Source organism: Pinus tabuliformis, chromosome 5_1 (assembly GCF_031772625.1).
Source record: "Pinus tabuliformis cultivar Carrire ecotype Pingquan chromosome 5_1, CPIR1, whole genome shotgun sequence".
NCBI lineage: Eukaryota > Viridiplantae > Streptophyta > Pinopsida > Pinales > Pinaceae > Pinus > Pinus tabuliformis.
In genome coordinates, this window is record NC_142305.1 from 477345164 (window position 1) to 477359884 (window position 14721).

Genomic DNA, 14721 nt, shown 5'->3' on the forward strand with positions numbered 1-14721 from the left:
TTTAAGAGTATAATGGCAGTGATGGTACCATACTGCACCCATATATATATATGGGCATCCAATTTTCAATCCGGCAGAAATGATTTGATGTTTTTTGAGCGTCTGATGGATCAGCTGGCAGGCAAAAGCTAGTAATTGCTAGTAATCTTTGGTGGCAAGAGCTAACCAGCCATACATAGGGTATTAAATGCCCCTATGGAGGCTGGTCCATCTATGGATGTCGAGCGGGTCATGGGAGCGCATCCATCTCCATGCATTGTAATTCTGGCGGCCACTTTTGCGTTTCCGGCAACGAACGCAGGACCCACCAACCGCGAGCCCGAGCCTGCCCCGTCTTGCCTTTAACAATAGCGACCTCTCGCCAAAATGGTATTTTCGCCATCCGGACTCCCGTTCGAAATTCGAAAATACTCTGCCTCTGCAACCCGCCTCGACGAAACGCAAGAGCTCTGTTCAACCGCCGATTGCTTCCCCTCACAGGCTGGTTCCCGGGCTCCTCGTACATTCCTTGCCCGTGATTATTATCTATAACATCGCTTTGCATTCAGATAAAAGCATACCAGTAGAGAGATTAATAGTCAAGTCGGATCCTTGTTCTATGGAAACCTGTTTCTATATGCCATTTCCAGGATTTTGACTTTTATTTTGAGCTGGTGAAGCTAAATTAAACACATTCGAGTTAAAGTTTGTTCTATAATGCGTCTCATTTGTTCTAGTATTTACGCTGTTCTGAACATTTGTAAATTACTAGTATGAATTTGAATATGAAACCTTAAAGAACCACATAGCAGCAAACAGAGATTCATATGATGGAAGTTTTATTTTCGTGCAAGGAACTCTATTATTTGTAATGGATCGTCATTGTGGTAGATTCATCAGAAATCAAGACTCTTGTTCAGCTGAATTGGTTTACACCATTATTCTTTGGAGTTTAATCAAAAGAGACTACTTGTGTAAGAGCTGGATGGAAAGCCTCACCCCATTCTAGTGGAAGAAGAGTTAGAGATTAATGTCCTGGGTTAGTGATAGACAAAATACTCTTTTCATTGAGAAGGTCTCCGCTCCCATTGTCCTGATGCTCAGATATATGCCTTCTTTGCATAGACAGAAGATTAAAATGTGGATTAGTTTCTAGTTCCACCTATTGTTTAGTCCCAGGCTATTCCACCTCTGTTTAGTTTCATAAATTTCTTGGTGATTATGAACCAGATGAAAATGTTTGAATTTAATATTCCAGCTACTTTTAAATACAGTAAGGTTTCACCAGTAGAGAGAGATTAATAGTCAAGTCGAATCCTTGTTCTATGGAAACCTGTTTCTATATGCCATTTCCAGAAGCTGTGATCTGTCACTTTAGTTTAATTAGTTGATTTTGACTTTTATTTTGAGCTGGTGAAGCTCAGGGCTAAAATGTAACTTCATGATTATTGTGTTCATGTCATGCATCTGGCTGGTTGACTGTTGAAAGTTTACATCATTACGAGTTTGCAAACTGCATCTTTTGAATCTTAAATATTTTGATATATGCAGGGTTTGGTCATTAAGAAACCTTCCTTTCTTTTACATTATGTGAAGAATACTGGCATTTCTACATTTAACATGCATTCATCCCAATATACAAAGTGACAAGTTCCTGCCCCATAGGATTTCTCCATCCATATATAAAATTAAACACATTCGAGTTAAAGTTTGTTCTTTATGCCCAAAGTCTTATCACTGATATTTGATTTTCTGTTATTTTTCAAGGATGTGCATTCAGACTTGAGGTAGCATAAAAATAATCAATTTCAATCAGGATATTTTGTCATGTTAAAGTATTCTAACATGAATCTATTTTGTTGTTGTCACTATGCAGTGCTTCTAAGCTCACGGAATGGTGGAAAAGTGGACACTGTGCATTGAAGTATCATGCTGCCCCAATCCGGGTCCAGCATCTTTAAAATTTGTCCTTCACAATGGGGCAAAAAATCATGTGATTTATAGAATATGGGAAGTGCAGGGAAAGACAACCAATAACAAAGCATACTACATTACACTTGTTGCAGGTTTAAAAGAGGCAAAACACAATGGGGTGAATAACATAACAGTGCCGACAAACTCAGATTTAATCTGTAATCACATGGAAGGCATCTACAATGTTCGCGCAGACAATTTGAAGCCCCTCTACAGAGAGGCAAAAATCTGGAGTGCTCGATTTAATTCTTTTTTGATAAAGCACCTTGCGGAGATCCATAAAATCTCCACTGATCTAATGGTTGGAGCAATCTCAAGTGTAGATGCAGGTGCCAGAGATGATTCAGGATCATCGTTCATTCCACTGGCAAACATTGATCAGCATCAATATAGGTCTCGACTATGTGTATACACCATGGTTGTCATTTTTCTTGGGATTCTCATACTGTGGTTCTTTCAGTAAAGTACTCGTTAATGTACTTTTTTTTGGTTTTGTAATATCATTCACCTTAGATGTCCAATCATGTTATAACTGAATTCATGTGTCCAATTATGTACTTTATATTTGAGGTGAACTAATTATTCTTAACCTACTAGTGGTTCAGCGAATATTATTGTAGCTTCGTATGAATTTAATTTTAATTTCAAGTTTCATACGCTACCTCTTTAATAGTGTTGATTTCCACCTGGATGGATGCCATGGGAATAAATGAAAGTAACAAAAGAAGGTTATTTACATCTAGTTTGTTGGTTTTCACAACATTTAAGAAGTATAAGTCATTTCTGATGCAAACCCTAGCTATATCCATATCTATATGATGACAGGCCAAAAATAGTTGATGCGTAATCTAATGTGAGATGAAGAATTCCATACCATGAAACCCTCCTAGGAACATTGATGCATAATAATGACAAACTCTAACCTAGTATGAAGTTAATTTTCTTAGGTACATGGTTTGCCCTAGAATGATGCAATGTATGCATATATCAATGAAGCCCTACATGCCGATGATGCCTTTGAAGATGCCATAATCTTAATAAATAAAGTTAATAAATAAAGAACACAAGTGAAGAAACGCTCATCTTTCAAAATTGCCTAAAAGATTAAAAATATGGAGTCCGTAAACTTTGTCAAAATCATAATGATAAATTTTGCTTCAAAAAGCTTAATCCCCCATTTTCTTGACATTTGTTTTTCTTGACATGTCGCTTGTTCATCACACCCACACTAATCTTCCAACTAGGACACCTTTCTTACAAGCATAAGAAATGCTCTAGACTCTAGTGTCCCATGTTTCCAACACCGGAACCAAAAACTAAGGCTTTGGAATTTGCAAGAATGACACCAACAATAACAACTACAAATTTAAAGCGTAATGCCCCATAATATTGGCCATCTCGTTACCACATGTCTAACTCAGCTAATGGCCATAGCTAATCATCTAATCAAGAACACTCACTATTGACTTTACACCTGAATCAACAGTGATGTGCGACCATAAAAAGCATGCCATAAACCATAACAGGGAAGTACATCATCACCATCCATATTCATCCAGATATCCAGATATAAGATCGTCATTCATGAATAATAATGCACCAAAGGTCTTCAACCTAGGTCACAATGACAGTAATGTTAGTGCTTGTGCCATTCATTCATAAGCTGATTTGAGTTACTACTAATTAATATAAATCTACACATTCCATTATAAAGGTCCTATCCACACAATATTTAGGTAGTGGCTGCTCCACAAATAAGACTGAATGGGAGAACAGCCATTGTCCTTGGGATCCTCAAATGCATCAGAGTATGAAATCAAAAGGTCCTTAATCTGAAACGGAATGGTGTGTTTCATTTTTCTGTTTTTCAGACTTATAAAGTCCTTATGCAAGAGAAATTTAGTGCAGGCAAGCAAACAATTAAAAGAATGCTTGCTTATTTTGGTTTATTAAACAATTAAAGCGTATATTTTCTATGAGGATCTTTACAATGGCCAATGGCAATATTATACCCTCTGCTTAACATTGGAATTTGGGACATAACCTTTCATGCAGGTATGTCTACCTGAGAGATTACAATCATTATTATATAATTATATTTGGTTTATTACAAGTCGCCCCTCCTTGAAATGCTTCGACCTCAAAAGCATGGGCAAGTATGAATGCCTTGAGATAAAGTCTTCATTTTACTAGGTGGTTTTGTCTTTACATAGATTCTTCCACTTGATAAGCTACTCATCAATACTTCTTGAACGAATAGCTTTGGACTTTGACTTTGAGTATTCTTCAAGCTTTCATATTAGTTCCCCTTCTTCATCGAAAAAGGAAAGTTGGGTCTATATCAGAGTTGTTGGACCCAACTTTGTGTTCAAACATGAACATGGAAAACATCATGTAAGTTCCCTTTGTTTGGGATGTTTAGAGCATACATTACTTGACCAACTCTCCTTCAGACTTGATAAGGGCCATAAAACATGGGCATAAGTTCATAACTTTTGTAGTTTTTGGGTGATTTTTGCTTGTATGGTTGCAATTTAAAAAACACCCACTCCCCTACTTCAAATTCAGAATCAGATCTTTTCAAACCAAATTGTTGCTTTATTCGATTATTGGATTGCTCGAGATGACTTTTTCAGATATGAAGGATTTCTTTAGAAGTCACTAAGTAGTATTTTATAGCAAGAGCCTTGAATTTGGAGAAAACATATTATTTTACTGATAGCAGAGGATACCATATAGGCTTCAAATGGAGTCATTTTGGCTGACATGTGGTACATGGTGTCGTACCACAATTCTGCAAGATGTAGCCTACTGTGCCACTAAGATTGTAAGTCATTCACAAGATTCCCAAGGTAACCCTCAAGGCACTTATTAACCACTTCAATTTGTTCATCAATATGAGGATGGTATGAAGTGCTCATCGTTACTGTGGTTTCTACATGGTTTGAACAATTCCTTCCAAGAATTGCCAATAAATTGGGGTCCCTGTTACTGATGATCATTTTTGGGAAGAGATGTGGAATTTATACAAATATTTTTCACATAGATATAGTGATTTGACTAACCTTAGCTCTCAATGAAATTCCAATGAAGTGGACATATTTAGTTAATTGATCCATGCTTCATTTCTTCACATTTTCTTCAACAAATTCAAGCAAAAGTGTTTTCTACAGCTACAACAAGCATGCTCTGTGCATTTTGGACAGCATGGAGCTACATTTAAATTTTCTTACTCAATTATCCTTTCTTCTTGTGCTATTTTTATATTTATAGATAGACAGACAGATATTGTTTGCCTATTTCAATTTTTTTTGTCTTTTTTCTTTTTTGATGGGGAATTGGTGGGGGATGAGGCAGGGGTCATGTTTCCAGCATGCACCCCTCTCCCCATACCATGCAACTTCGCTTCTAAGAGAGCCTTCAATCAATCTCCAAGGCATTTGTCACACTTCAAAAAATAATTCCAACTCAGAGTGACTTTTTAAGTTAAAATTGAGGCCCTTCAGAGTTGATTAGAAATGGTCTTCTAGGAGGTTCATTTATGGATTTCACAACTAGGGATCTTTATTCTAAAATATGAACATAACAATACTTCTAATAATGTTGATGCATCACTAGGATAACAATATTAACACATCCAAAGGTTTCCACAATTTACATTAAACTGAAACCCAATCAAGAAAGTATCCAACAAAATCAAGAATAAAATTCCCCAAAACCCTACCAAATCACATAGTTTTCTTTTTTTGATGGGGAATTAGTGGGGAAAGAAGCAGGGGTCACGTTTCCAGCATGTACCCCTCTCCCCATACCATGCAACTTCACTTCCAAGGACTTTTGAGATGGAGACTCAACTTAATGGCTTTCTAAGAGAGCCCTTAATCAATCTCATTTGTCACGCTTCAAAAAATAATTTCAACTCAGAGTGACTTTTTAAGTTAAAATTGAGGCCCTTCAGGGTTGATTAGAAATGGTCTTCTAAGAGGTTCATTTATGGATTTCACAACTAGGGATCTTTATTCTAAAATATGAACATAACAATACTTCTAATAATGTTGATGCTTCACTAGGATAACAATATTACAACACATCCAAAGCATTTCCACAATTTGCACTGAACTAAAACTCAATTAAGAAAGTATCCAACAAAATCAAGAATAAAATTCCCCAAGACACTACCAAATCTCATATTAATAAATTTGAAATTAGGTATCAGTTAAAAGCCTGATCCAGATTTGTAGATCACCAATACTGATATGGTATTATGATAAGAGTACTATCAAAGAGGAGCCTCATCATGAAAGTATTGATAATTAAGAACATGTGAACTGGGGTTTACATCTTTCTTTCATCCCAAGAAGCTCTTAAATCAATCTAGTAGTTCGAGTTGCTGTCATCATTTTATTCACCTGTACATTTCTTTATGATTTGAACCTTCTCACGTAATACCTTAACAAGTTAATGTAGAGATTTATGCTTTAAAATATGTTGTTTGGTATGTTCTAATCTTTTATAGTTGCTTTAACAAATTAAAGCATGTGTTACAGGAGGATATGTCCCAAGGGTCCTCGTTACATAGGGTTGTCCAAGAATGCCTCCCCTTGGTACACGGGACTGCCCAGAATGTCCCATATATTCCAAAAGTGTCCTCGACAAATGGGGATGACCAAGAGATCTAAATTTCCCACACAACAGCATGGAAGGATTAGGTTTTCAGCATAGAGGAGGGCTTTTTTCAGCTTGGAAGGATTGATTTTCATTTTGAGAGAGGAGTTATCGCAAAGATATCACAGTTTCACAACTACTTTTAAGTTCAACTTGACATTATGTATTAAGTATATGATATGACTCTGATTTTATTCGTGCATGAATCTCACATGTTCTACTCTGAAAACTAATAGAAAAACCAATAATAAATCATGGTATATACCATAGACTTCAACATTTTTTTACATAATAGTACATACTACATGTCGACTCTGTTTCTAATTTTCATTCTCTCTTAAACCTAAGGAATTATGAAATCCTACTCGAAAACCAGAAATCTGTTTTTTGAACCCACAGGATACTGTACAATATATATAACATACCCGTTTCCAAAGGTAAACCTAACAAATATAGAACTTTTATGACCATTAGTACAACTATATGGTATACCTATAAAACAATCAGGGGCAGTCATTCAAAGAAAGAACTACATCCTTAATAAAAAGGACAGAATAACATAATGCCTCATTTACAGATCAAGAAAGTTAAAGGCATGGCTCTTCAGAAAAAAAAAGGATTAACTTGGTCCTACAGTAGAAGAACCCAAGGGTTCAGTTACTTAGGTCCCAGAGTTGCACATACTTTGGCCTATTATCGAGACTCTGCACCCTCAATAAAGATTTAATATCAAACGCTACTGCACTGGCCTTTTCATCTATGGAGTTTAGTGGTACCTATTATTGTTCCCAGTGTCAACATTTCCATAAAGTTTCACCAACTATACCTATCAATACAGATCTGAATAACAAAGCTGACCAGAGCCCATCCTGTTGAAGCATGTAAACAAAAATTTACCATGATGGTCCTTTCATCTACTAAGTCTCCACCTCTACTCATTAGTGTTCCCTAATGCCAACTTCTCAGTTAACACAGCTAATGTTATCATAAATGACAGTGCTCTGGTAATATCAGTATCACCCCTTAACCAATGGATCCAGCACATTGAAATGTCTGGGCTGCTAGTAAATACTAAAACTTTGACAAAAGACAATTAGTTGTAACCAACTCTTCTTTCTTTGTAGCATGTAGGTCAAGGAAACTTTCAAAAAGATAAGGTCTCCCGCCTGTAATTCCAATTTCAGACTGGAGACAAAAATGGTGAACATACAACTTATTCTCTGAAACCAGAATTAAATGGTTCTTTCTCAGAAAAACAAGAATTTTTGGATCCAAAGAAGGTTGCCCCTCACGAAGAACCTTAGGAACTAAAGACTGGATGGCATTTAATAATAATATTCAAAATTAAGGACCACTACCTTAAGTGGTCATGTTAGTCATGCAGCTTGGCATGCTTTAACAAGAAAATTTAATGTTTGGCCTTTCGAAGGTCAGATTTGTACCCTTTGATCTTTGAGGCCACTTCAGTAAGACTCTAGTGAGAATTTGGTTTCTACTGACTGAGCAAGCTACAAAAATATTGGTGTTTACCTGGCCTCAATCTTAGTGAAAGGTTACTATGTAGTTAGGCCACGTTATTCAAATATGCAGCTGTAACAGAAAATGCATATTGTTTATTTAAGCCTGCCCCTGAAGAACTTTTAGGCTTCTTTCCAAAACCAAAATGTAATAATGTTTCATTTGGTATATCATTTTTGTGCACTTGAAGTTTAATTTTCGGCAAATTTATAGTATGAATTATATGGAATGACAACAATGGTTGAAGCAGTTCAATTCCTTTTATCACTTGAAGATTAGGTTTAGCCTTTAGGAGACTTCCTATTAGGGTTTGCATGGATCCTCTAAAAAATACAAGGATATTGAAGCAAAAAGGGCAACTGCAAATGGGTAGAAATGGAAATGTAAACAGTAAGTCAGCAAGCATGGATCCTTGGGCCTGTTATCTGTAACTCCCAATGTTTAAGCAAGCAATATCATTATGGAGGCCTAAGAAGTGATGAAAAATGGTCAAACTGAAATATATATATATATATATATATATATGGGGAAACTCACCTTGTGGTAACTGATAACGAGATGAACTGTGGTTTGAAGAGCATTTGGAAGGCTTGTGAGGCTGTTAAGATTTTTCTTTCCTAGAAGGATTAGTTTCTTAGATATGGCATGTCATTTCATGATCACCAGCTGTGGTGGTCCCCTCTTGTGAAGTTTGAGGGCAAGCTGCTGTTCGAACTCCACAATTTTCAATCATTTCCAGACACCAAAGGACTGACTTTGAGCATGTCAATAATTTTCACCAATTTTCACCAATTTTCATTGAAATTCATTTTGTATTGAAGCAACATGCCAAAATAACATCTACAATAATGAGCCAGCCTGATATATAAGAGTTCCAATTCTGCCTTTATGTACAATACACTATACTGTTATCCAAAAAGGATGTATCAAGCTTATAGTAGCAAAAAGGCAAATAACCTTTTCCTGGAGTTTGTTAGAGTTCAGCCAACATTTACACTGAGATTTTATATGCTTTGAGTTCAACAAAAAGATTTCAATAGCTCAATACAATAACCATACAAAATTGAAATTAGATAATGTTGTACATATCCAAAAACATTTTCAACCCATCATGCACACAACATGTTCTTGGATTAGGAGATCCCTTTATAGGGTTATGCCCATATTATATCCATGAATACTCATTAGCTCGAATATTTGTCATCTTGCCATTGATTACTGGCACTTTGATTGTTCTCTTCACCCGCTATTTCCTGTATAGAGTGCAAACGGCGATACAATCCGACTGGTTGTACAATAGGGGGCACGACCCTAGGGTGTGGAACCAAAATGTTATGGGTTGAAGTAGGCTGCCCAATGAATGAATTTGGTGCCATTGGTGGAAACAACCAGGGGGTTCGATGATCAAACGGGAGAGGTGGACGTGGTGAATCAAATGGAAAATGAATCAATGAACCCCCCATATTTGGATCCACATTATTCTCATGAAATAAACGAACTTGGCAACTTGAAGTATTATGAGATGTGGATTCTTCAGCTGTAACAAAAAAGAAAAAAACACGTTGTTATGCAATCACATTGAAGGAAATGAAGATAATGATATTTTGAATTTCACATTAAATGGTACATCAATTAATATTTCCATACCAGTATTTTGCAAAATAGAACCTTGTACCCTTCTAGATGTGTGGTCCAGATTGATTTCTTTTGTAGAAGAAATCTCCAATTGTTCATTCATGCTTCTTTTCCTTCCACGACACCGTCCAACCTTTAGACCCTGTGGTCCATATTTTCTTGATTTCAACGCAGGAACACTTTGCCCCCCTTTTTTTGTTGGGCTCAAGAAACTATGTCGCCTCTTGGTAGTGACCTTGGATGGAGTTACAACATCAAATTTCTTATTATTGTACTCTTGGCTTACATTTTTTACCAATTGATTTAGTGCATATGCCTGCTCCAAAGATGTGGGTGTTATTTGTAATAAACCCCTCAATCTCTTATGAGTTGATGACATCACAAGTTTAATTTCCTCATCGATTGTTAGGGCGCTATCTTGCCTTACAATGGTTGAATTAGTGGAATGAGAAGCTGGAAGGTTCATTTCAATTTCTGGGCTCATTACAAACGATTCATTTAAATCAAGTAAATATCCAGGTCTTTCTGTAATAGACCTACAGACATTAGGCAATTCATTGCCCCTTGAAACCTTACTAGTCACTACCATCTCAACTTTTAGAATATGCTTACAAATATTGCCATTTATGACCCATTTGCAATTACAAAAGTTTAGGTTCAGCCCTTTATAGATGACATGATACCATGTATCACGAGTTGCCGTAGTTTGGCTACGAACCAAATACTCACTTTCCTTGTTTCCATCAGCCATACAATCTTCATCTGAGATATTCTTTGCTTTGCACTTACTTAAATTTATTTGTTGCTCAATTTTTGAAGCTCGGACAAAACCATCATTTTTTAGACGTTGCATGTGAATGTAATACAACTCAACCTTTTTTAATAATAGGTGCAACAGCCAATCCACCCTTCTATGGGACGCATTATTCTTCTCACAGAGGTACCTTTGCTTTAGATACCGGTGATAAGATTCGATAGCATTATTAGTATCCTGGTTGGAATGTGGGAAGTCCCTATATGCTTTTGCCCACATATCTGGAAAAAAAACATATATTAGATGCGAAAAAACAATAGAAAATGGTCAATTACAAAATAAATTGATAAAATGCAACCTTAGGAAACTTACATAGCTTGTTGTTGTTTAACCAGTTGGTTGCAAAATAATCCAAAAACACAGTTTCTTCTTTGAATTCATCAAAGAAACTTTGAATATCATGTTGCACAGATGCATCATCTTCACACGAATGCATGATTAATCCCAGAGCACGAAAGATACGGACTTTATTTTCCTTTCCCCTGACTTTCGTTCCAACATTTTTCAACCCGGCTCTACGGACATGCCATACACACAATAATAGTGTACAGTTTGTGCAAGTCCTGAAATAATATAACATTATAAGAGAATATCCTTGAACATTATTGCTTTTTATCTCTTCTAAAAAGAAAAAACTGGTTCACCTTAATGCCTCGATTTCCGCTGCTGCATCATCTATGATGACAGCTCGGACATGCCAATCTGGGTTTTCCTTTTTCCCATTTGCAAATAATTGCGACATCCATTTACAAATATCAGGAGTACCATTCCGTGATGATATTACCCATGCCACTGGAATCCCATTGTGATGATCATCAAAAGCCATTATGGTGTACAGTTGATACTGCATTACAATAAGAAAACAAGATTATAAGCATATAAGAGGACGACATTGAAATAAAGTAGAATAAATGAAGTTTTGGTAAATATGTTTACCCCATATTTGTTAGTGCTAAAAGTGGAGTCCATTGATAACATGTTGTTGTGTGAGTATCTCACCATCATTGAAAGCATCCACTTAGTTTGTATGCCTATAATGAAAGGAATGTTTTTAACAACATCTTGTTGTTGGTAGAAGAAAAAGCTCTCTGGGCACTCACTAACCCAACAATCCACACTCATTGGATCACTTTCATGCTTCACATACTCTAGCCTCTTGATATTATTGTACATGTTTGACACATCCTTTCTTGTCATGAAAGAATCTCGAGGTGCCCCTGTGAAAAACTCACCAGATCCATACCTTAAATCAAAGATAAATTTTTCCCAGATCATCATAGCATTAAAACCATCACGAACCAAATCTTACCCAATAGTTCGTATATGCTCTGTTAAATGCGGCGCAAAATTGAATTTCTTGGGCATGTCATTTGCCTCATTTCCATGACAAACCACATTTTTGTCATCAATATGTCTGCATGCTGTATATATTAGAACGACATCATTTGGTCTAAGAGCAAGTCGTCGCATAATAAAGTGACACTGACAACCAACTTTGATGCTGTGACGTGGAAGACGTTTCTTAGTTGTGGATCCAGGTTCAGCCACATTGCTGGATTGTACATGATTTGGACCATAGGCACACCTATATCTGTGATCAAGAATTCACCAAAAATTAAATAAAATATTTATGCATGTTTGACATAGTGAACTTAAAATCAAAATTATATATATATAGATAGATAGATAGAGAGAGAGAAAGAGAGAGACTCACACAACATATTCTAGATATGTTGAAGAATTTGTCCTCTTGATATCCTTCACATCTTTAATTCGTCGAATTTTAGCAACAAATTGAGTAGGTGCACTTTCCCTCATTTGCTCTCCCCTTATAAAATCCTCAAGTCGACAATATGGAATAATCACGACTTGGTCTCCCACTACTTTTGTCCATGTCAAATCTTCCGCTGAAAACTCTATCATCCATTCTGGGTCCTCAACCTCCAACTCATTGATCAATTCCCACTTCCTCATTCTTCAAATCCCTATACAAATGAGGGAACATGAATATTGACTAAACATATGAGCAACAGTTCATACTATGAATATTGAACACCACTTGAAATGCAATTTTTTGTAGTGTGTATAATTTACACTGAAGACCCCACCAGATATAAACACATTTACAGCATAATTCCCTATCTCCCCTTCAATATTTCCTACCCATGCACAAAACAGTATTATAGACTTTCAAATGCTTCATCTTGGTATAATCAATACATTGCTGAAAGAAACATAATAACATGCAAAATCTGTTGCAAAGAAAAAACTGTTATACAACTTTAATCAGTTTGTTCCACTTTGTTATGCTCAGATGAAGTCCAAAACAATTACATAACAAAGTGTTCATATGATATGCATGTTATTTTTTTAGAAGCTTATGATTGAATATCCTAGGGGAGATTACTCTTTAACTGGCATTGCATTCAAGGGCTGGCAGTTAAGATTACAGCTGGGCTTGGCATTTTTGGGAAAGATGTAGAATCTTTCAAAATTGTAGCCAAAGTGGTTAAGTTGGCTATTTTTGCCTACACAAGGTGGGACAACTTGTATATTTCTTGATATATATTTGTTCAGTAGTGAAATATAAGATACATCATCTAAAAAACAGAAAACGTTTATATTGATGGTCAGAAAATTGTTATCCAAAAAGTTTTGATTACATGGCTGAAAATCACTTTACTTTTGTATATATGATCAATGGAAGAAAGACAACTTGCATCATGAATAATATTGACTGGAGACAATGTCTTCACTCTGAATAGACCAAGGTCACCTTTCTTCTTTGAAAAATGTGGCTCTGGGCTGAGCAAAGGTGGAATAGCCTAGGACTAAACAATAGGTGGAACTAGAAACTAATCCACGTTTTAATCTTCTGTCTATGCAAAGAAGGCATATATCTGAGCATCAGGACAATGGGAGCGGAGACCTTCTCAATGAAAAGAGTATTTTGTCTATCACTAACCCAGGACATTAATCTCTAACTCTTCTTCCACTAGAATGGGGTGAGGCTTTCCATCCAGCTCTTACACAAGTAGTCTCTTCTGATTAAACTCCAAAGAATAATGGTGTAAACCAAGTCAGCTGAACAAGAGTCTTGATTTCTGATGAATCTACCACAATGACGATCCATTACAAATAATAGAGTTCCTTGCACGAAAATAAAACTTCCATCATATGAATCTCTGTTTGCTGCTATGTGGTTCTTTAAGGTTTCATATTCAAATTCATACTAGTAATTTACAAATGTTCAGAACAACGTAAATAGTAGAACAAATGAGATGCATTATAGAACAAACTTTAACTCGAATGTGTTTAATTTTATATATGGATGGAGAAATCCTATGGGGCAGGAACTTGTCACTTTGTATGTTGGGATGAATGCATGTTAAATGTAGAAATGCCAGTATTCTTCACATAATGTAAAAGCAAGGAAGGTTTCTTAATGACCAAAGCCTGCATATATCAAAATATTTAAGATTCAAAAGATGCAGTTTGCAAACTCTTAATGATGTAAACTTTCAACAGCCAACTAGCCAGATGCATGACATGAACACAATAATCATGAAGTTACATTTTAGCCCTGAGCTTCACCAGCTCAAAATAAAAGTCAAAATCAACTAATTAAACTAAAGTGACAGATCACAGCTCCTGGAAATGGCATATAGAAACAGGTTTCCATAGAACAAGGATCCGACTTGACTATTAATCTCTCTCTACTGGTGAAACCTTACTGTATTTAAAAGTAGCTGGAATATTAAATTCAAACATTTTCATCTGGTTCATAATCACCAAGAAATTTATGAAACTAAACAGAGGTGGAATAGCCTGGGACTAAACAATAGGTGGAACTAGAAACTAATCCACGTTTTAATCTTCTGTCTATGCAAAGAAGGCATATATCTGAGCATCAGGACAATGGGAGCAGAGACCTTCTCAATGAAAAGAGTATTTTGTCTATCACTAACCCAGGACATTAATCTCTAACTCTTCTTCCACTAGAATGGGGTGAGGCTTTCCATCCAGCTCTTACACAAGTAGTCTCTTCTGATTAAACTCCAAAGAATAATGGTGTAAACCAATTCAGCTGAACAAGAGTCTTGATTTCTGATGAATCTACCACAATGACGATCCAT

General features: G+C 36.1%; 1 protein-coding gene across 1 annotated transcript; it reads right to left on the reverse strand.

Moving 5' to 3' along the window:
- Positions 1–229: 229 nt before the first annotated feature.
- Positions 230–12559, reverse strand: LOC149165570 (uncharacterized). Its single transcript, XM_089429862.1, has 7 exons — positions 12300–12559; positions 11895–12176; positions 11690–11828; positions 11230–11429; positions 10898–11100; positions 10731–10806; positions 230–536 (listed from the first exon to the last, which is right to left on the reverse strand). The coding sequence occupies exons 1-7, from the start codon at positions 12557–12559 to the stop codon at positions 230–232; spliced, it is 1467 nt and encodes a 488-aa protein (XP_089285988.1).
- Between the last annotated feature and the right edge of the window lie 2162 nt (positions 12560–14721).